At 50.4% G+C, this 22,250-nt stretch overlaps 1 protein-coding gene across 1 annotated transcript in view; it reads left to right on the forward strand.

The window, feature by feature from the left end:
* The window catches only part of PLA2G4E (phospholipase A2 group IVE), a 41,761-nt gene that overhangs the window by 12,674 nt on the left and 6,837 nt on the right, over positions 1-22,250 (forward strand). Inside the window, exons 3-15 of the mRNA XM_040226853.1 lie at positions 814-950; positions 2,930-3,061; positions 4,355-4,395; positions 9,467-9,509; positions 10,024-10,084; positions 10,946-11,106; positions 11,282-11,365; positions 11,726-11,763; positions 13,815-13,950; positions 15,223-15,359; positions 17,878-18,100; positions 20,643-20,757; positions 21,309-21,446. Of these exons, the coding sequence (XP_040082787.1) occupies positions 814-950; positions 2,930-3,061; positions 4,355-4,395; positions 9,467-9,509; positions 10,024-10,084; positions 10,946-11,106; positions 11,282-11,365; positions 11,726-11,763; positions 13,815-13,950; positions 15,223-15,359; positions 17,878-18,100; positions 20,643-20,757; positions 21,309-21,446 (1,446 nt within the window). The remainder of the gene's footprint in view (positions 1-813; positions 951-2,929; positions 3,062-4,354; positions 4,396-9,466; positions 9,510-10,023; positions 10,085-10,945; positions 11,107-11,281; positions 11,366-11,725; positions 11,764-13,814; positions 13,951-15,222; positions 15,360-17,877; positions 18,101-20,642; positions 20,758-21,308; positions 21,447-22,250) is intronic.

Consider the following 22,250-nt stretch of genomic DNA (forward strand, 5'->3'; position numbering starts at 1 on the left):
GGTTTGCATTCCCTGTCCCTAGATCCTGCTGAATAGCCTGTTCTGCTCCAGGCTGTCCCCACCGGGCCTTGGGGCTCACTCCCTCCTCCCTAACAATGTCCCTTCTAATCCTTGCTTCTCCACAGCCCAGAGCTGAGCCTTACTTTGGCTTCCCTGGTGCCCTGGGCTAAAGCAAGAGATAAACTTGACCTCTGAGTGGCTAGCCCTTAAGATTGTCCCCTGGCAGAGAGAAAACTGCCCAGCCGTGTGTGTGTATGTTATTCGCTCAGTTCTGTCTGACTCTTTGTGACCACATTGACTATAGCCCGCCAGGCTCCTTTGTCCATGGGATTCTGACCCCATTGACTATAGCCCGCCAGGCTCCTCTGTCCATGGGATTCTCGAGGCAAAACACTGGAGTGGGTAGCTATTGCTTTCTCCACGGGATCCTCCTGACCCAGAGACTGAACCCAGGTCTCCTGCATTGCAAGCAGATTTTTTACTGTCTGAGCCACCTTGGAAGCCAAAAAAACTGCATAGTCACAGCCATACCTTGTCCCAAACCAGCAAGAGCCAGGATGCTTCTGAGGAGAGCCAGAGGCCATCTCCATTCTTAAGACCAGGCAGAGGGGCCTGCGCCCCCTCTGAAACCTCCAGCCTGAAGTCCATGACCTTCTCAGGGTTCTGGGACAAAGGTCTCTGGAGAGCCAGGGCCGTGAGTCAGGAGGGGACGTGAAGCTGAGACGAGGCCTCACTCTGGTTTCTGCCTCCACACTCTCTCCTCCTCGACCTGGGTTGGCTCCTCACCCCCTCACCCTTGTCTTCCTTGGACAGTGAGCCTGACAGACTGCTTCGTGAGCCTCTGGCTGCCCACCGCCAGTCAAAAGAGGCTGAGGACTAGGACCATCTCCAACTGCCGAAACCCAGAATGGAATGAAACCTTCAGCTTCCAGATCCAGAGCCAAGTGAAGGTGAGACACAGGGACGTACCTGCCTGCCCTGCCTGCAGGTCTGTGCCCTCCTGGCCTGCTGGTCCTCCTCTTTGTTCACGTGTCCTTCTCATGCCTATTTGTCTTTCTTTCTACCCACTTCTCATCCTCTTCTCCCCACTCACCCACTCCTTTCTTCTGCCTGTCTCATATTTGTCCCTCGGGGCATAGTTACCCTTCTACCATCTTTCCTGCCTCTCTGTCCTTTTCCCTAAATTGTCCCTGGAACTGTCTCCTGCCCCCAGATTGAGTGTGTTTCCAGAGCATACACCAAGTGGAAGGATACAGAGAGAAGAGCCAATCTACTCTAGAGGTCCGAGGCCAGTCTAATCCCAAACAGAGGGTTTTCACTGCTGTAAATCCTTTTCGGATGGCTAATTTACTTCTAATTCCTTGGATGCGCACTCTTTCATTTGTGGAGTTGCTGATTCGTGGTATAGGCCTTCTTCAGATATACGTGACTGACTCTACATGGAGTTTGTATCTCCTGTGGGAGAATCCTGTCCTGAACATCCTGAGTTTTGACAGCTGCCTCAGGGTGCCCTTCAGATAAATTTACCTTCATCATGAAGGCGTCAGAGCCAGTCCTAAGGCATCTGAGGCTTGACAGCTCCATCTAGCTTACCACTTTCATATTTTAGGAATGCATCTCCTATTTTAGTTCATGACATATCCGTTTGTTTTCAAGCAGAGTTTTGCATTTATTGTTTTAAAAATGTCTTTTCTATCACATATAAGATTTTTGGTGAGAAAGGGGGAGTTTCAGTATGAGCTATGCCATCTTGAAACCAGAATTTGTGTTTCTTTTTTCTGTAGATCTCTGGCGTTGCTGGGTTGGTTCTAGGACACACCTGGTTTCTTTTTTGGCCACACCATGTGGCATGTAGCATCTTAGCTCCCTGACCACAAATTGAACTCATGCCCCCTGCATTGGGAGCGCTAAGTCTTAACCACTGGACCACCAGTGAAGTCCCGCACCTGGTATCTAACAATTACAAAGTCAACAGATCCCACTCACTGGGAAGCCCCAGGACCATCTCAGGTCCACTAGATAGGGACCAAAGAGGCAAATCCAGCCCCAACCTACATCTCCCAGGATCCTTGGAACAAGAAGCCTCAGAGGCTAATCTTAGTCACCTAAGTCATCTCAGAGTTCGGCCAGATGATAGGGTAGCTGCTCAACCTTGACCTTCTGCTTTGGGACCACCCATGAGACCTCACTTAGGGGCTGATGAGCCAAAGGATAGAGCTCCAACACTTCACCCCAACCCAATCAAAGCCTCTGTAATCTTTGCCACACCTCTCCACCTGGAGTATGAAATGTAATGGCGCCCCTGAACTGTGTTTTCTGTACCAAAGGAACTGTCTTCAGCTCCTGGGTCCCAGCACTGGATACATGCTGTATCTTGGCAAATGTCTTGCTTGTTGTGTTCTTCCATCCTTCCCCTATGTGAAATGAAATCCCTTGCACTTCACAGGCCCCTGCCAAGCTTATAAAAGAGCAAAATTCCCCAGTAGGAGAACCAGAGAAGAAGGGCAGGAAGGCCTCAGAGAGTTGCAAAGGAGGGAATAGACGCTTTTCTCCCTTAATCCAGGGCTTCCTTGGTGGCTCAGATGGGAAAGAATCTGCTTGCAATGCGGGAGACCTGGGTTCAGTCCCTGGGTCGGGAAGATCCCCTAGAGAAGGGAATGGAAACCCACTCCAGTATTCTTGCCTGGGAAATCACATGGATAGAAGAACCTGGTGGGCTACAGTCCATGGGGTAGCAGAGTCAGACACAACTAACACTTTCACTTTTCCCTTTATTCGTGTCCCCACATATGTCCCTCACACCTGAGCTATGCTCGCCCCCATCCCTCAGACCCACCTACTCACTAGGACTGAGGTCAGGCCCCTCATCCTGGGAATGGGTGGATGCAGCCTCAGTGACCAGACTCACACCCCACCCCTTCTCCCCTAGAACATTCTGGAGCTGAGCGTCTGTGATGAAGACACAGTGACACCTGATGACAATCTCTTGACAGTTCTCTATGACCTCACCAAGCTCTGCTTCCAAAAGAAAACCCACGTGAAGTTCCCGCTCAACACAGAGGTGGGTGTGGGTGCCCCGGCCCTCAGCCTCCTGCCTCGCGAGGGGAAGCTGGTCATTCCTAAGATGCTGTTTTACGGGATCCTCTCTCTGTAGCCAAGTGGAGAGAAGATAGTGCTGCTGTGCAAATCCCAGCATTTTGGCTTGCTAGCTGTGCAACCTGTAGATTTAATTCCTCTGAGTTCTATTTCCTTGTCTCCTCTGATAATAATATCTACCGTACAGGGTCACTGTGAGGCTTAAACGGGAATACATAATTAAGGCACCTAGCACTGTTCAGTGGCTAGGTGGCTCAGTGGTAAAGAATCCACCTGTCAATGCAGGACATACAGGTTCAGTCCCTGGGTTGGGAAGATCCCCTGGAGAAGGAAATGGCAACCCACCCCAGTATTCTTGCCTGCAAAATCCCATGTGCTGAGGAGCCTGGTAGGCTACAATGCATCTCAAAGGGTCAGACGTGACTGAGCAACTAAAAGAATAAGCCTAGTTCAGAGTACTAAATGGAGATGGAGTAAATGTTGGTTCCCTTTCTTCACTCAGAGCCCTGCTGCTGGGATGGCCCCAGGGGGCAGAGGACAGACAAGGCAAACGAGGGCAAATCTGCCGGAAAGGCCCAGGATGTTATTGATTCACCCAACAAGCATTTGAGTGCCCTATGGGAGAGGGGAGCCTGGTGGGCTGCAGTCCACGGGGTCACAGATAGTCGGACATGACTAAGTGACTAACACACACACAAACACAGACACAGGGCAGGCACTGTCCCAGGCACCTGGACACCTCAGGGGATGAGCATCCCCTGGCTCATGCTCCATGGAGGAAATTAAGGTCCCACGAGGTCATGACTTCCTGAAGTTACACAGCAAGAGATGTAAAGCAGAAGATGAAAGCACGAGCCCCTAGTCTTCAGAGTTGGGCTTGCCGGGGGCAGCATCTCAGCTCTCCCTTGCTCCAAACAGTGAGCCTGTTGGGAAAGCAGGAGAACGATGGAAGCTGGAGGGAGAAGATGAACGGCACATGTTCTGGGGCAAAGGGATTTACCTGCTGGGGCTGAGGGTTCGCTTCATACCCTGACCTCCTCTGGGTGGTCAGGGATGTTCCTGATAAAAAGACTTGGAGACAGAGAGAGACAAGGAGGACAAAAAGAGCCAAGAGCAGCTGCCCCCACTCTAAGACAGCAGGACCACCAAGTGGAACAGACACGGACATGTCCGCAGGGTCTCCGGGGGTGGCAAGAATCCTGGTCTGGAGAGAAGTGGAGACACAGCTCACAACTGCAGTCTCTTCCTCCCCCTGCAGGGCATGGAGGAGCTGGAAGTGGAGTTCCTGCTGGAGGAGAGGTGAGTAGGACCCAGCCCCCCAGGCTTCCACCAAGGTCCAGACTCCAAAGCCGCTTCTGCGCACAGGCATTGCACCTTCTTCCTGCAGTACCGCCTCCTCCACTCCCACCCCTGACGCCCCTCAAATGCATCGGAATCACTTGGGGATTCCTAAATAGTGTAGGTGCCTGGGTTCCACCCCTTCTCATCCAGGTCTGCTGACGTCAGTGCTACTTTAAAGATCTAGTGCTCTGGTCAATTCATCTGCCTCAGATGCCCAGCATTTCTAAGAGTGGCTCCTGGGAAGACTTCCTACCACCATGGGGATGGGGCTTTCCCGAGGTCAGGCTAGGAAAGACATCAGGACTACGGTGTCTCCTCTTGGACCCAGAACTGTTAGAACAAACTCCCCCCAAACCCGGGGCTGAAGCAGAGGCTGTGCCCCTCTGCTGCTGCTGCTAAATTGCTTCAGTCGTGTCCGACTCTGTGCGACCCCATAGACGGCAGCCCACCAGGCTCCCCCGTCCCTGGGATTCTCCAGGCAAGAACACTGGAGTGGGCTGCCATGCCCCTCTGCAGCCAACTCCAACTCTGGAACCAAGTCAGGGGGAAGCTCAGGGCCAAGGTGTGGGATTATTTCTCATCATTTCTATCTAAGAAAAAGATCCAGGCTCCTAGGGGTATGACTGTGCTGTGGACTCACATGGACCTGGGTCACTGAGTTGGAAGTATGGGAAGAAGGGGAGGAAGAGAGAGGAAGGAAGGGAAGGGGCAGTGAGGGAGGGCCCCTTCCTGGAGGGGACAAGCCTGCCCTGGGACAGCAGGGTGCCTTGTGATTGATTGGGTGGCTGGCTTCTTAGCCTTGGCAGGACTGAGTCCCCTGGACTTACAATCAGCCCAGCAACAGGGGAACAATGAGAGGCAGGAACTAGAACAGAGGGCTTGTCAAGCTCCAACCAGAGAATCCTATGTGTAGGGGGGTCTTGGGACTGAAGGGCCTCATTAAAATCAACTTAAATTAAAATTAAAATTTAATTTGGCAAGTTAAAATCAAGTTCATTTGTTTCACATTAAAGAAAATCTGAGCTCTCTCCTTTGGTTCTTGGTTTAACAGGACTTTTAGGGGAAAAAATGTTCCTTGGGTGAATTAGAAAGTGGAGGAACTACGTCAGAATAAGGCTTGACCTGGAGACACAATCCTCTTGGGCTTAGGTTGACAAAGGAGGCTGTGGACTTCCCTAGACTAACTGTAACCAGAGAGGCTCTCTCAGGTTTGTAACACACAGACATTTCACACTCACAAGGCCCCTCTCTGGCTGGGTCAGAACTATTTGTTAATGCATACATTAAAGCACAGAAGGGAGGAGGGGTCCGTTTTTCTACCAGAACTATTCACATCTGTTCTAGGCGGTTGGCCTCCAGCCTTTTCTTGCAACTTGTTTATGCTTATAACTCCATGCAGTTGCATCTGGTTGGATATAAAGAACAGTAATCCTTTAAGCAAGAAAAAAAGGAAACTCTTCTACTCCCTCTACCCTATAAATCTTTATTTCTAGATATTTTATTTTAAATGTATGCCAGTTTTCTCCTTGTCAATTCCTAAGGCTTCTTAAGCCAGTGTTTTTCACAAGCACTAAGAAGGTTCTGCTATCTCCTTATTGACTCTATATAGGCTCTTTGTCCCCTCTGTGAGAAATCAGTCAAGAATGGTAAGATTTAGAAAACAGACTTGTGGTTGCCAAGGGTGGGTGGGAGAGTGGGGGAGGGTTGGATTGGAAATTTGGGATTTGTCAATGAAAACTAGTATGTATAGAATGGATAAACAACAAAGTCCTACTATATAGCTTAGGGAATTAAATATCCTATGATAAACCATAATGGAAATGTATATGAGAAAGAATAGCACATACTTCAATATTCTTGCCTTGAGAACTTCATAAACAGTATGAAAAGGTAAAAAGATATGACACTGAAAGATGAACTCCCCAGGTCAGTAGGTGCCTAATATGCTACTGGAGAAGAGTGGAGAAATCACTCCAGAAAGAATGAAGAGATGGAGCCAAAGCGAAAACAACACCCAGTTGTGGATGTAACTGGTGATAGAAGTCAAGTCCGATGCTATAAAGAACAATATTGCATAGGAATCTGGAATGTTAGGTCCATGAATCAAGGTAAATTGGAAGTGGTCAAACAGGAGATGGTAAGACTGAACATCGACATTTTAGGAATCAGTGAACTAAAGTGCACTGGAATGAGAGAATTTAATTTAGATGACTATTATATATACTATTGTGGGCAAGAATCACTTAAAAGAAATGGAATAGCCCTCATAGTCAACAAGAGCCTGAAATGCAGTACTTAGGTGCAATCTCAAAAACGATAGAATGATCTCTGTTTGTTTCCAAGGCAAACCGTTCAATATCCCAGTAATCCAAGTCTATGCCCCAACCAGTAACACTGAAGAAGCTGAAATTGAACAGTTCTATGAAGACCTACAAGACTTTCTAGAACTAACACCCAAAAAAGATGTCCTTTTCATCATAGGGGACTAAAATGCAAAAGTAGCAAGTCAGGAGATAACTGGAGTAACAGGCAAGTTTGGCATTGGAGTACAAAATGAAGCAGGGCAGAGTCTAACAGAGTTTTGCCAAGAGAACAAACTGGTAATAGTAAATACCCTCTTCCAACAACACAGCAAATGACTCTACTCATGGACATCACCAGATGGTCATTAATGAAATCAGATTGATTATATTCTTTGCAGCCAAAGATGAGAAGCTGTATACAGTCAGCAAAAACAAGACTGGTAGTTGACTGTGGCTCAGATCATGAACTTCTTATTGCCAAATTCAGACTTAAATTGAAAAAAGTATGGAAAACCACTAGACCATTCAGGTATGACCTAAATCAAATCCCTTATGATTATACAGTGGAAGTGAAAAATAGATTTAAGGGCCTAGATCTGATAGAGTGCTGGATGAACTATGGACAGATATTCATGACATTGTATAGGAGACAGGAATCAAGACCATCCTCAAGAAAAAGAAATGCAAAAAAGCAAAATGGTTGTCTGAGGAGGCTTACAAATACCTGAGAAAAGAGAAGCAAAAGGCAAAGGAGAAAAGGAAAGATATACCCATCTGAATGCAGAGTTTTAAAGAATAGCAAGGAGAGATAAGAAAGCCTTCCTCAGTGATCAATGCAAAGAAATAGAGGAAAACAATAGAATGGGAAAGACTAGAGATCTCTTTAAGAAAATTAGAGATACCAAGGGAACATTTCCTGCAAAGATGGGCACAATAAAGGACAGAAATGGTATGGACATAACAGAAGCAGAAGATATTAAGATGAGGTGGCAAGAATACACAGAAGAACTATACAAAAAAGATCTTTATGACCCAGATAACCATGATGGTGTGATCACTCACGTAGAGCCAGACATCCTGGAATATGAAGTCCAGTGGGCCTTAGGAAGCATCACTATGAACAAAGCTAGTGGAGGTGATGGAATTCCAGCTGAACTTTTTTAAATCCTAAAAGATGATGCTGTGAAAGTGCTGCACTCAATAGGTCAGCAAATTTGGAAAACTCAGCAGTGACCACGGTACTAGAAAAGGTCGGTTTTCATTCCCATCCCAAAGAATGCTCAAACTACCGCACAATTGTAGTTATTTCACACACTAGCAAAGTACTGCTCAAAATCTCGAAGCCAGGCTTCAACAGTACATAAACCAAGAACTTCCAGATGTTCCAGCTGGATTTAGAAAAGGCAGAGGAACCAGAGATCAAATTGCAAACATCTGTTGGATCATCAAGAAAACAAGAGAGTTCCAGAAAAACATCTATTTCTGTTTTATTGACTATGCCAAAGCCTTTGACTGTGTGGATCACAATAAACTGTGGAAAATTCTGAAAGAGATGGGAACAACAGACCACCTTACCTGCCTCCTGAGAAACCTGTATGCCAGTCAGGAAGCAACAGTTAGAACCGTACATGGAACAAGGGACTGATACCAAATTGGGAAAGGAGTACATCAAGGCTGTATATTGTCACTCTGCTTATTTAACTTATATGAAGAGTACATCATGAGAAATGCTGAGCTGGAGGAAGCACAAGCTGGAATCAAGATTGCTGGGAGAAATATCAATAACCTCAGATATGCAGATGATACTTCCCTTATGGCAGAAAGTGAAGAGGAACTAAAAAGCCTCTTGATGAAAGTGAAAGAGGAGAGTGAAAATGTTGGCTTAAAGCTCAACATTCAGAAAATGAAGATCATGGCATCCGGTCCCATCACTTCATTGCAAATAGATGGGGAAACAGACTTTATTTTGGGGGGCTACAAAATCACTGCAGATGGTGACTGCAGCCATGAAATTAAAAGACACTTGCTTCTTGGAAGAAAAGCTATGACCAACCTAGACAGCATATTAAAAAGCAGCGACATTACTTTGCCACCAAAGGTCCGTCTAGTCAGAGCTATGGTTTTTCCACTGGTCATGTATGGATGTGAGAGTTGGACTATAAAGAAAGCTGAGTGCCAAAGAATTGATGCCTTTGAATTGTGCTGTTGGAGAAGACTCTTGAGAGTCCCCTTGGACTGCAAGGAGATCCAACCAGTCAATCTTCAAAGAAATCAGTCCTGAATATTCACTGGAAGGACTGACTGTTGCTGAAGCTGAAACTCTAATCCTTTGGCCACCTATTGTGAAAAACTGACTTATTGGAAAAGACCCTGATGCTATGAAAGATTGAAGGTGGGAGGAGAAGGGGATGACAGGATGAGATGGTTGGATGGCATCACCGACTTAATGGACATGAGTTTGAGCAAGCTCTAGGAGTTGGTGATGGACAGGGAAGCCTGGCATGCTGCAGTCCATGGGGTCGCAAAGAATTGGACACGACTGAACGACTGAACTGAACTGCTATGAAAAAGAATATATACATATGTGTGTGTATAACTGAATCACTTTGCTATACAGTGGAAATTAACACAATGTTGTAACTCAGCTATACTTCAATAAAATAAGTTTAAAAGAAAAAAAAAAAAGAATGACAAGACTGAGCAGGAGTTCTCATTTTGTTTTTCAGCCCCTCTGCACCTGAGAACCTCATCACGAACGGCGTGCTGGTGGTAACTGTCCTTCCAGTCTCCTGTGGCTCTAGGACCACCTGTGGCTGCTCCTCTCAGAGAACAGAACTGTGGGAAGGAAAACCAGGCCCAGCTTGGACCCTTGCCCCAGAGCCCGCTAGGAGGCAGGCTAACTGAAGCCAGACAAAGGGAGCCAGGGCATGGTGGGGGCAGCAGCTGGGCTCCTGATCCTGGGGAGAAGATATCTGGGCCATCACCCCATCTCCCACAACCATGTCCTAGGAACTCCTCAATAAAAGCACCCACTAGTCTACAGCCTCCTCCCAGAATCAGTCTCATCCCAATTTTCCCCAACTCCAATCCCTAAAAGCATTAAGTTCAGAAGTTAAAAGTTTCCCATAATTAGGCTGTTAGTACAGCCATTTTAATTCGATGCAGCTAAAGCCTCAGGATTCAAGGAGCTCTCTCCCAGCAAGATCAGTCTCTGGGAATGTGTGGCCTGGTAGAGCATCCCAGGCAGCATGGGCTCAAAATGACCCCCCTTCCTTTGTTTCAGTCTCGACAAATGTCCTGCCTGGAGGTTTGTGCAGAATCCAGGAAGCCAAAGAAGAGGAAAAGTGAGCCTTTGGACCGCTTATGCCTGCTGGCGGGTGGGAGGGAGGAGCGGTGCTGTTTTCTGACTCTGTCAGCATCAGCGTGGCCACTCCATGGCTGCCCGTGGCTCAGTGGGGAACACAAAGCTTGGCTGAGTCCTCGGGATCTTCTTACCCTCAGGGGTCATGAACCCCTATCCTCACTGCCCTAAAAGGAGGCTGCTCTTCCAGGCCCCCAGGTGACCCTCAGAGCTTCCCAGCCTGGCCAGCGCCCTGGGCCGGGATCAAGGGCACAGCACTGCCTATTTGTCCATACTGATCTGCGCTGCAGCCTGTCAGACCAGGGATTCCCTGGGTCTAGCGCGGTGGTCAGCACCCAAGGCAGGTAGGGCCCCTCTAGATGCACCGCTTCCTCTAATCAGACTCTAGTTCATAGAGTTCTAGCATCTTATAGCTGACAGGGACCTAACAGATCCACAGCTACAAGACCCTCCAGTTCAGCGCTCCATCCCATCCCCCCACTCAAGCCCTGCCTGGAAAGAGGAGAGCCTCAGAGCCCCACAGGCGGAGGGGAGGGGGAAGGAAGAGGCTCTGCCCCCAAACTGGCAGAAAGGGGGCTGCTTCCAGTGCAGTGGGAGGGTGATTTGGGGGTACCTTGCAGAGAAGGAGGATTAGTCCAGAGAACTCAGCATCTCAGATGTCATGCACAAGCCTGTTGAAGTGCAAGTTCCAGAACAAGGCTCTGGGGCATTTTATCCAGCGCCCTGGTCATTCTAAACCCCTATCCCTAGCTGGGTGCCTCCACCTAGGCCTTTTAATGGGCCATGTGAAGGTGGGAAGCAAGAAGCTTCCTGGGGGTCTCAGCCCTCGCGTCCTCTCTTCCAGAGAAGGACCTCCTGGTGACAGTGACGGAGTCCTTCGAGCACACCCAGCGCATCTCACCCTGCCTGGAGTCCTGCTGCTCAAACCCTGCCTGCTTCCAATACCCCCAATACTTCCAGCCCGAGGTGCACGTGGAGTTGCCCAAGAGCCCGTGGATCTGTGAGGTAGGGGCTGCAGAAGTATGTTGGGGGTACGGGACTGGGAGAGGTGGGGGGTATAGGGGACTGGAGAGGAGGTGGGGGTATAGGGGGCTGGGAGAGGAGGTGGGGGAAGTGGGGGACTGGGAGTGGTGGGCAGCAGGAGGAGCCCCTCCCCCTCACACACCTGCCCTCCTTCCAGCTTTGCTGCTGTGCGGGCCAGAAGGGCCCTGTGTGCCAGTCCCTCCATTGCCTCCCCGACGGCCAGGCGGTGACCTTGCCTGTGGTGAGGGCCTGGGGTCTGGGAAGGGGCCCCTGAGTAGCTTAGCCTGGAGCTCCTGTGACAAGGAGATGGGGAGAGCCTGGGGGGCCGTGGAGGAGGAGGACTCCTGGTAGGGTAGAGAGCCTTGTGGGGTAGGAGGCTGCTGGGCTGCGGTGTGGAGCCAAAGACAGTGTGTGGAGGCTGAGTCCAGGATGGTGGGGAGGGTCACGTCCAGAAGAGAGCATGTGTGTGTGCCCACATGCACACGCGTATGTCTGGAGTCAGGTCGGGGTGGACAGTGTGGTGAGTCTCCACTTCTTTGGTTGGGAACTCTTCGCTCTAAACTTGTCATCCCTGACAAACATTTCATCTTTCACTTCCCAGAATAAGAACTATGAATTACACATGAAGTCTACACCCTGGTAAAGTACCCTTTTTCTGTCTGGCCTTCTGACTCATTTCTCTTTAAGGATATAGTATCTTGTGGTTTTGATTTGCATTTCAGTGATGGCCAGTGATGTTGAGCATCTTTTCATAGGCTTACAGCCCATTTGTGCATCTTCTTCACAGAAATATTTATTCAAATCTTTTGCCCATTTTAAAGTGGGTGATTTGCCTTTTATTGTTGACTTGTAAAATTTCTTTGTATATTCTAGATACAAGCCCCTTGTCAGATATATGACTTCTAAATATTTTTTCCTATTCTGAAGCTTGTCTTTCACGTTCTTAATAGTGTTCTTTGAAGCACAGAAATTTTCAGTTTTGGTGAATTTCAGTGTATGCATATTTTTCCTTTGTCTCTTGTGCTTTTGGTGTCATATTTAAAACACCATTGCCTAATCCAGGGTCATGAAGATTTATTCCCATGTTTTCTTTTAAGAGGTTTATAGTCTTAGCTCTCACATGTGAGTCTATGATTGATTTTGAGTTAATTTGTATATATGTGAATATATGTATATATATTGTGAAATAGGGGTCCAACTTCACTCTTGGACTCTTGGCATGTGGATATGCATCATTTGGTGAAAAGATGATTCTTTTCCTCTTGAACTGTCTTGGCACCCTTGTTGAAGATCAAGTGACTGTTGCTTCCATTTACAGTCTGACAGCTATTTTGTCCTCGGTCAAGTTATTAAGCCCCTCTAAGTCTCATTTTTTTTTTCATCTGTGAATTACAGCAATACCAAGGGCATGGTCCATGGTTGGGTTGCTTTGAGGATCCAATGAGATAACCCATGTGAGGAAATCAGTGACCTGAGAAGTGGGACAGTCTGAAAATATCAACTAATGTTATTATTATTGCTGTTTGATTATTCATTCCTTGTTGAGACCAAGGGAAAATTTCCTGACAGCTGTGTCTGCAGGCCTGTACTAGACACAGAGGGAATGGATGGGACAGTCCCCAGATTCTGCCTTCAAGGAGATATGACCTTGTTAATTACACAGGTCACTAAGACTCGGGTCAGAAATTGTCAAGGTTCATTTGCCTGGGGAGCAGGGCCTTGGAGGATGCAAGGGATGTTGGTGGGCAGAGGAAGGAGGCTCAGGACCCATACTGCTCCTGGGCTCTGGGAGCCAATGGACCCTTCTAGAAAATAGCAGGAGGTGAGGCTGGACAGATCAGGTGGGGCTTGGATGCTAGGCCATAAGCCTGGACTTGCTCAAGTCAGGGATATGATAAAAAGAGGACAAGTGTTAGACATGCTTCTTCTGCCCCACCCGCCTTGTAGACCTGTAGGGGTGACGGGATTACAGCAAGAATGTGAAGGAGGAGTCTTACTCTGGGAGCAGAAAGGAATATGAGTAACATGAGAACAAGGCCTCGTTTATCCAGCTCAGGAGAGCCCTTATGGTACAGCCTTATTCAGAAGTGTGTGTGCTCAGTCATGTCTGACTCTTTGAAACCCCGAGGACTGCAGTCCTCCAGGCTCCTCTGTCCATGGGATTTTCCAGGCAAGAATACTGGAGTAGATGGCCATTTCCTTCTCCAGGGGATCTTCCCGATCCAGGGATTGAACCCGTATCTCTTGGATTTCCTTCATTGGCAGGTCCTTTACCACTGACCACCTGGAAAGCCCTTGATTATTCAGAGGGATTGGCTAAAAGGGTCTCAGGGACCCTTGTCACCATGTCTGGCCTCAGGCTCTAGCAGGTGCCTGGGGAACGCCTTCCAGGACTTTCCAGAACTTATTGAGAAAGCATAGGGTTCAATGAATACCTAATAGTGTTAAGTACCTGCTCACAGTGCACCAGCTAAGACTTTGGGGGCTTTACATTTGGTGGCTCATTAAGTGTTGGGAGTCAAGCACGATTAGCCCCATTTTACAGATGAGAAAGCAGAGGCCCAAGGTCACAGAGGTGACACCTGGCAGAACCAAGCCTCAAGCCTAGGTCCACCTGACCCTAAAGCCATGTCTTCTCCATGAAGATGGAATCTATAGGCCCGCTCAGCCAAGGTCCTCTGTCCCCATAGTTCCCAGGCACTGGACGTGCGGCTGGGCTTCAGCCTGTGCCAGGCAGAACTGGAGTTCCTGCAGAAACGGAGGGTGGTGGTGGCCCAGGCGCTGAAGGAGGTGCTGCAGCTGGAGGAGGACCTGCGGGCAGATGAGGTGGGTGAGCAGAGGTCCACTCCAGGTCAAACCTGTCGTTCCAAACTGTGCCTGCCAGCTGCACCCTGCAGTCCCTCCCATGCCCCAGGGTGGCACTGCCTTTCCCGTGGTCCTTAGTGCCAAGGTTCCAGGCGCCCAGGTGAGGGCTGTGCTTCATCACTGTAGGATATGATTCAGTTGTGTATTCACAGGGGCAGGGAGGGTAGAGTAGAAGGAAAGGAAGGAGCCCAGCAGCTCCTCCCCTGCACTGACATCCTGAGACAATGAGTGATGTTCTAGCTACACGGGACCACGTGGCCTCCTTTTCCCAGCCAGGGAAACCTTGAGAGCTCCCCTAGCTCACACATGCCACACACCGCCTCCGTAAGCCCTTCATTCTTTAATTCTCCCTTCCCCCAAATGTGTGTGCATAGGCACACACACACAGAGAATGAACCACAGCCCGGGACTAAAGACAAGCAGCTTCCACGTGCAGGGCCAGCTTCTGTGCACAGGGCAGACAACAGAGCCTCTGTGCCCTCTGTCGTCTCCCTGGTGTGTGCTGAGGCCCGCACTCCCCTAAGCAGCAGTCGGCCCTCCAAGAGTCCCCCTTCTGAGGCTGACCACGGTGTGGACAGAGGCCTTGTCGCTTAGGAGGGCTGTGACAGAGCTCCAGCTAACAGTAGTTCTCACAGTCCCCACTCAAATGAAAACAAAGCGAGTCTTGGTAAAGACCCCACACCTCCCTCTCCCATCTGTAGGGAAACATACCAACGGCATCTTAAAGCTATGTAAGCCCACAGGTGACAACCTTGCTCCTTCCCATATCAAAAATCCATCTGTTCCTGCTCCGACACATACGGTTTATTCTGAGCACATACCACGTGCCAAGCCTGGCCTTGGTGCTCTAACATCAGATCCCCTTATAGCAGATACTGATTTACAGCCATCGAAGAATCACACTGGTTGGATTTTTGAGCAAGTCACCCAGCCCCCTGGCCCCAGTTCCTCCTCTTTTAACTGAGGGCTAGATTCACAGTGCTAAGAGCTCCTATGTGACTTTCTGATTTACCAAGCCTGACACCAACCATTGGGTAGAAAGCTAAGGTCCAGCTCTAAACCTACCAAGTGGCCTGACTCTGTGTGAAAAGCAGTTTTCAGGTTGCTCAATCCCCCCCGCCCCTGCTCTCTGTAGCCTGCTTTTCCTCCTCCACTGTTCTTTCTAAGCTCCTGTCACTCCAAATCTTCTCCTGCCCAGCCTCACCCCAACAGTCTGCCTCCATGTGCCCCCAGGTCCCGCTGATAGCCATCATGGCCACTGGGGGTGGAACAAGATCTATGACCGCCATGTATGGCCACCTGCTGGCACTGCAGAAGCTGAACATCCTGAACTGTGCCAGCTATATCACCGGCCTGTCTGGGGCCACCTGGTAAGAGTGGGGACCAGTGTCTGGTGAAGCCCAGAGCAAGCAGCCAACAGGTTGGCCAGGAGGGGGTTTCCAACAGGTTGGCCAGGAGGGGGTTTCTGGTGAAGCTCCTCCGCCCCAAGATAGAGTGACTCATGACAACTGTCATCACTCACAGCTGTGTAGCCTTGGGCATACAGCTTAACTTCTCCGAGTCTCATTTTCTATAGCTGTAAAGTGGGGAGAGTAACAGCACTGAGCTCATGGGATTGTTGCAAGATGCTCCCCCAGGACTGGGTACACAAAGGACATGTTTTGGCCATGACTTCCATTTACTACGGCAGGGGCCCAGGAGTGCGGTGGCCAACCATGAGTGAACCACTGCTGCCACCGACCCCATCCTGCCGGGGAGAGGCAGCTGTCCTCTCTCAGGCTGACCATGCCAAGTCTCCTGGGGTGGGGGGAGCTGGCCCCGCTGCCCTGGCTGCCCACATAGCAGCCCGGCCCACCCCGGGCGCTCCCTCTGCCCTGTGGGCCGCCTCGGGCTCCCGGCTCCTCACTCTTGCCGGTGAGCCGGGAGTGTGAGCCCTCAGCTCCGCCGCAGGAGAGGCCAGTGTGAGGACAGCTTCTCCACGGATGCCTGTGGGGGGGCCCACAGAAATGTTTGAATTTCTTTTAAGATCAGACAAAATGAAAAGGACTTCTAGGTTGAAGAAAATGTTTTAATAAATAATATTACTACCAACAGTCATAAAAGATAATTTTTTTTACTATTTTTTTATGGTGGAAGGGGCCCACCAAAGTCATGAGGCAGCCCCACTCTGGGGTGACCCAGGCCTCGTGACAGCCCAGAGCCTCTCAGCCAGAGCTGACTCCTATTCTGTGGGAACTAGTAAGCCCCAGGACCTTCCGGGCCCCAACCTGTGCCCCTCATCCTGGAGGACTCTGGGTAGCTTTCATTCGAGTGGACAGATGTGAGGAAAGCCAAGGGTTCCTGGTACAGCAGAGGCCCTGAGGCTTCAGTCCAGAGGCGACAGAGTATAGCTGGCAATTACGGGCATTGCCTCCGCACCGAGTCCCGGGGAGACTGTTGCCCATGGACCCTCTCATTTCTTCCTAACAAGACTATGAGGAAGATGTTGTCATTATGCTCATTTTACAGCTGGAGAAAGGAAGGGATCGGCCCAAGGTCACTCAGCTAATGAGTGGCTGAGCTGGGATTTCAACCCAGGTTGAGTCCAGGGCCTACATTCTCAATCCTCACTGATAAACTGCTGCCCATGGGAAGTGGGCTAAGGAGACAGACCTGCTTGCATCGGGGTAGAGGGGTGTCTGCCTCCTCCTGGCCTATCTCTGGATCAGGCAGGATACTGGGAGGAACCCAGGCCGCGCTGGGGTGGGGGTGGGGTGTCTCCTGGCCTGGGAAAGCACTGAGAAGGATTTTTTTAAAAATCAAAATCAATCCTTTGTAACATCTTTGAAAGCTTTTTTAAAGTATAAAAGTAACCGCGTGAAACTAATGGAGAGCAGGGTGCTCTTTTGTTGAAGAACTCTCCTGCTCAGATAGTTGGGCAGCTGTAGCCAGTCCCCGTGGGGAGGGGGATCCCTGGGTGCTGTCCTGACCTGGACTGAAGACAGCTGTGTCCGGGCCAAGCAAAGGCAGACAGAGGCAAAGACCCAGGGCTGGGGATCTCCATCTTTGCGCTCCTCCTCCTCACTGCCCACATGGAAGTTAAGAAGAAAAAGGGGAAATGAATCTTTAGCTGGCATCATAATTATAGAAATTAATGTGACAGAGTAGAAAGAGTCTAGAACGTGGAATCTGCCACGCCTGGGGTCAGTTGTGCTAGTGGTAAAGAACTTGGCTGTCAGTGCAGGAGATGTACGAGACGCAGGTTTGATCCTGGGTTGGGAAGATCCCCTGGAGGAGGGCTTGGCAACCCACTCCAGTGTTCTTGCCTGGAGAATCCCATGGACAGAGGAGCCTGGCGGGCTATAGTTCATGGGGCCACAAAGAGTCAGACACGACTGAAGCGACTTAGCAAACACAAACCCAGGGCCAAATGTTGGCCCCACCACTCTATGGCCCACCACTTACTTCGGACCAGATACTGTCCTCACCATTTTATATTAATTCATGTCATCTTCATAGTAATGCTGGGAGGTAGGTACAATTACCATCATTCTCCCCAGTCCACAGATGGGGAAACTGAGGTGAGGAGCACGTAGGTGACTTGCCCAGCTCACACAGCTGGTGAGTGGCAGAGTCTAGCTGTGAACCCAGGCAGACCTGGGCCCAGAATCCTCACTGGTAAACAGTGCACTTCACCTGGCACATGGCAGGCAGTCAAGCAATAGCAGCGGTTGTGACGCTGAGTTAGACTGTTCTCCCCTTCACTGCCAGGCCTCGTCCCCTTTCCGTCAGGCTCCTCTCCCGGCAGGAGAGCGTTTCCCATGACCTGCCCACCTTCTTTCCTGCCAGAGTCCAGGGCCCATCAGACCAGGCCTGGCTCAGCTCTATCAGCCACGCTTCTCTCTCCAGGACCATGGCCACCTTGTACCGTGACCCTGACTGGTCCTCCAAAAGCCTGGAGCGCGCCATCCTCGAGGCACGGAGGCACGTGGTCAAGGACAAGATGCCTGCCCTGTTCCCAGACCAGCTCCTCAAATTCCAGGAGGAGCTCCAGCAGCGCAGGCAGGAAGGCTACAAGGTCACCTTCACAGACTTCTGGGGCCTGCTGATTGAGGCCTGTCTGGGGGATGAGGTAGGTGCTCAGCTTCCCTTGGGGCCCAACCTGCCCGGGGCTGATGCCCAGCCTTCTGCCTTCATGAGGGCACCGGGAGGTACGTCACAGCGTGAGGGAGTTAGACCTGCATGTGGGTGCATCCTTGGGCTGCAAGAAGCTTGAGGCATCAGAACGCCTGATGGAGCCAGACGGTGGGATTGTCTTCCCACATCCTTTTAAATATGACTGAGGCCCTCCTCTGGGGGTGGCTTTGGTGCATCCCTGTAGAGAGGCAGCTTTTCCTCTGAGAACCTGTGAGAGAAAATGGGGAGGGAGCTGTCAGACTGTGATACAAGCCTGACACCAAGTGGAAGAGAGAGGGAAGAAAGGCTGGGTGGAAGCATCCTAGTCCACTGTGTGGTCCCTTGGAGAGTCCTCCAGCCAAGCTGGCTGTCAGAGGAGTCTGGCAACCCGCCCCCCCACAGAATGGGCCTGACTCAAGATCCCTCTGTCATGGCCTGGGCCCCTTCTCATGGCTACCACACAGAGGAGGAGCTCACGGAGGTTCCTTCCGGCTTTGCTATCCAATGATCTGAGCAATGTGTGCTCATGAAGAGAACCTACTTGGACTGGGCCCCAGTTGCTGTGAGACCCATGTCTGCCATGGTGGGGCAGTGGGATGCCCGTGGGATGCTGTGGACCCAGACATTGCAGTGAGCTCAGCTAACACCTAGACACTTCTGACAGCATGGGACCCAGGGAGGAACCAACTTTGGCTCTTACTTGATGCCAAAATAGGGCTTCCCACCTAATTTCTATCCAGGCCTAGGACTGTCTGCCCCATTCCCGAATGTGTCTAAAGAGTTCTGAATTCAAATAAGAACTTGCCAGAAGAAAGAGGGACAGCAAATTATTTTCTAGTAGACCCTCTCTTCCATAAAACACAGAAAATTTGAGCAACCAAGGATGGCCCAAATCTCATCTTCAACATTCATTCACTCCCTCATTCATTCATTCAACAAAATTAAGAACTTCCTGCATGCCAGGAACTGTGCTAGGCAGTGGGGATTCAGACTGGGGCCCTCACAGCTTTCAGTGGATCCCTGGCCCTTTTGATAACCCACCATCTACTCTGTCCCCATGATGGAAAAGGGCAGGCAGAGGCTGAGGGTGTTGGCTTTTGGTTTCCAGCAGGACAGGGTTTGAATTCTGGCTCTGCTCTGTGCTATTCCTTGAATGGGGATTTCATCACTAAGTGGTAGCTAGTATTTCTAACAGTGGTTACTGCCCCATGTGATGAGGAGGAATGTGCCAAGGCCTTTGACATTAGAAGTCTGGGCATCGTCCAGGGTTTGGTGTGGAAGGGAGCCGAGGTTTCCAGGAAAGCAAGTCTAGGGCTGAAGGAAGGAGGCCTCTGCTCTTCCACTCTGGCCAAGGCAGGGGCCTCTTTCCCTCAGGACCCCTTGATAGTGAGTGTGGACTGGACTCTTCCCTGAGTCTGCAATGTCTTCTTCTTCCAGGATAATCAGCTTCATGGTACCTGCATCTCTGGGCCCAGTTGTAGGCATCCTGTTGGTCTTTCAAAGGAGGCTTTCATCAGTCCTTCCAATCAACCCTGAATATTCATAGGAAGGACTGAGGCTGAAGCTGAAGTTCCAATACTTTGGCCACCTGAGACAAAGAGCTGACTCATTGGAAAAGACCCCGATGCTAGGAAAAATTGAAGGCAGGAGTAGAAGGGGGTGACAGAGGATGAGATGGTTGGATGGCATTACCGACTCAATGGACATGAGTTTGAACAAACTCTGGGAGACAGTGAAGGACAGGGAAGCCTTGCATGCTGCAGTCCATGGGATCTGAATGATTTAACAACAGTTGTTTGACCCACACATGTGTTTACCATCCCATACAGGTTCCATGGTCTTCACACACTTGGACAGCCATGGATGTCAGCCACCAGGCAGCTGCTTGGTCTGGGGTTAGAGCCTGGCCTTGTCTACACAGGCTGATTCACTCTGGGGGCTGGCCTATGGTCTAGGAGGATCTGCAGGACACTTGCTCTGATTAGACTGCACTGTGCTTTGGGGACTTGGAACTTGACTGCCATCTGGTGCCCAGTTTCCAAGCCTTTTGTTTTTAAAAAAGAAAAGTCTTTTTTCTTCTCAAACAAATTTGAGATCCCAACATGCAAAGCAGATTTCTTGTTTTTAATGGAGCTGGTCTAGTTTGAGTGGGGTTGAAAATGATGAGGATGACGGGGAGCAGTGGCGGCCTCCTCTACGCCTACCTTCTCGTTCTGTGGTCCCTGAGACATGAGGAGAACCCTGGGCCTCTGAGGGTCAGCCCTAAACTGCCCCCACCAGGTCTGTGTGTCTGGGGTGGTGAACAGCCCAAGGAGAAGTGAGCATTTTCTGGGAGCATTTTCAGAGGTTTGGCTGGTGTCAGCTGAGACCTCCACAGAAGCCTGGTGGGCTCAGGAGCCAGGAAATGGGCTGCCCAGAGGTCCAGGCTGTTCTCTATTTTGCACTGCTTCCAGGCAGCTTGTCTGCTTCTTCCCCTTAACCGTTATTTTTCCCCACAGAGAAATGAATGCAAACTGTCAGATCAGCGTGCTGCTTTGTCCCAGGGCCAGAACCCCCTGCCCATCTACCTCACCATCAATGTCAAGGATGATGTAAGCAACCAGGATTTCAGAGGTAACACTGGTGACTAGCAATTTTACAAAGGGTTTCCTTCTCAGCAGGCAAAGGCACCCAGTACCCCCAGCACACACCTCTCCACCACACCTTTGCCAACCTCCGCACTAAAATACTGCGCTGACAGCTGAAGAAGTCCACTTTGCTCCCTGCTTCTGCTCAGATGCATGTAGGGGATGGGTGGCAGAGCCCTGGGGTTTCCCTGAGCAGAGATTTGATGGGACAGAGATTTGATGGGACAGAGATTTGATGGGACAGAGGAAATAAAAGTCGTCAAGAGAAAGAATCCTAGATATTTCTTAAGCTGCCGGATGGAAGGACTCTAGAGACCTGCCCTGCTTCCGGGTCCGTTTTTATTCCTGGTTTATCACATTTTGAAGAGCAAATAAGCCTGTACAGGTTGCAAAATTGTCTCGTGGGCCCTCAGAAGCCGGCCACGGGCGCCCCCTTGTGTCCTGAAGGAGGACTGCGGCCTCCCGGTCCCAGGCTTGAGGCACGGTGGGCGAGGCCGTTTCGGCAGGAGGCTGACATCTGCCTTTCTTCGTGTGCAGAGTGGTTCGAGTTCTCCCCCTACGAGGTGGGCATGCAGAAGTATGGAGCCTTCATCCCCACAGAGCTCTTCGGCTCCGAGTTCTTCATGGGGCGGCTGACGAAGAGGATCCCAGAGTCGCGGATGTGCTACATGCTAGGTGACTCCTGGCTGGGGGAGGCCCCTGGGAACCCCGCCCCATGCTGAACAGGCCACGCCTTGATTAGAGGACTGACAAAGAAACACTCTCTGTTCCCCCCAGGATCTTGTTCCAGGTGCAGGGGCTAGTGTGGGTTATTCCTTGGGCATGTGACCCTCCTGGCGTCTGTCAGCATCCCCTCATCCCAAGAGAGGCTCCTGACCTAACCTGAGACTAGCCTCCCAGACTGCCCTGATCTGCCTGTGACCCTTTGGGCCCAGAAGGACCTAACAGGGTCCCCGGGGTCACTGGGGACCAAAGGGGACTCTCCCAATGTCTTTGTCTCCGTTGTCTCCCTGGTGTCTGTTCAGAACCAGACTGGGAGTGGCAGGCTGAGATGGAAGTTTCTGGAACTTCTGCCCCTTTCCTCCATCTCCAGCTCCAGGCAGCAACATGCCTATTTCCAGGGGTTGACTCTGCCCCTGGGATCTAAGAGGCCAGAGGGGACCTTAGGGTGAAGACAGTCTCTGGGGAAGCCTGGCCCAGTTTCACTGTGCTCCCAGGTCCTCCAGAAGGGTGGCCCATTGAGTGCAGGGGCCTGACTGTGACGTCCACTCAGAGAGTCATCCCCTTCAGAGCCCTAACTATACCCATCAAAGGGAGACTGCAGAAAACAGACCCCTCTCTACAGCCTCAACAATCAGTTACACCCTTACTTAGGCTGGTTGTCTGCCTTCCTCTCCCTTCCATCTACCCCAAATCCAGCCCTCTTGGAAAGTCCCACTTAAGCCCTGTCTCTTAAGGGAAGTCCGCCCTGAAGCCCGC

Source organism: Oryx dammah, unplaced genomic scaffold (genome assembly GCF_014754425.2).
Source record: "Oryx dammah isolate SB20612 unplaced genomic scaffold, SCBI_Odam_1.1 HiC_scaffold_26, whole genome shotgun sequence".
NCBI classification, from domain to species: Eukaryota; Metazoa; Chordata; class Mammalia; order Artiodactyla; family Bovidae; genus Oryx; species Oryx dammah.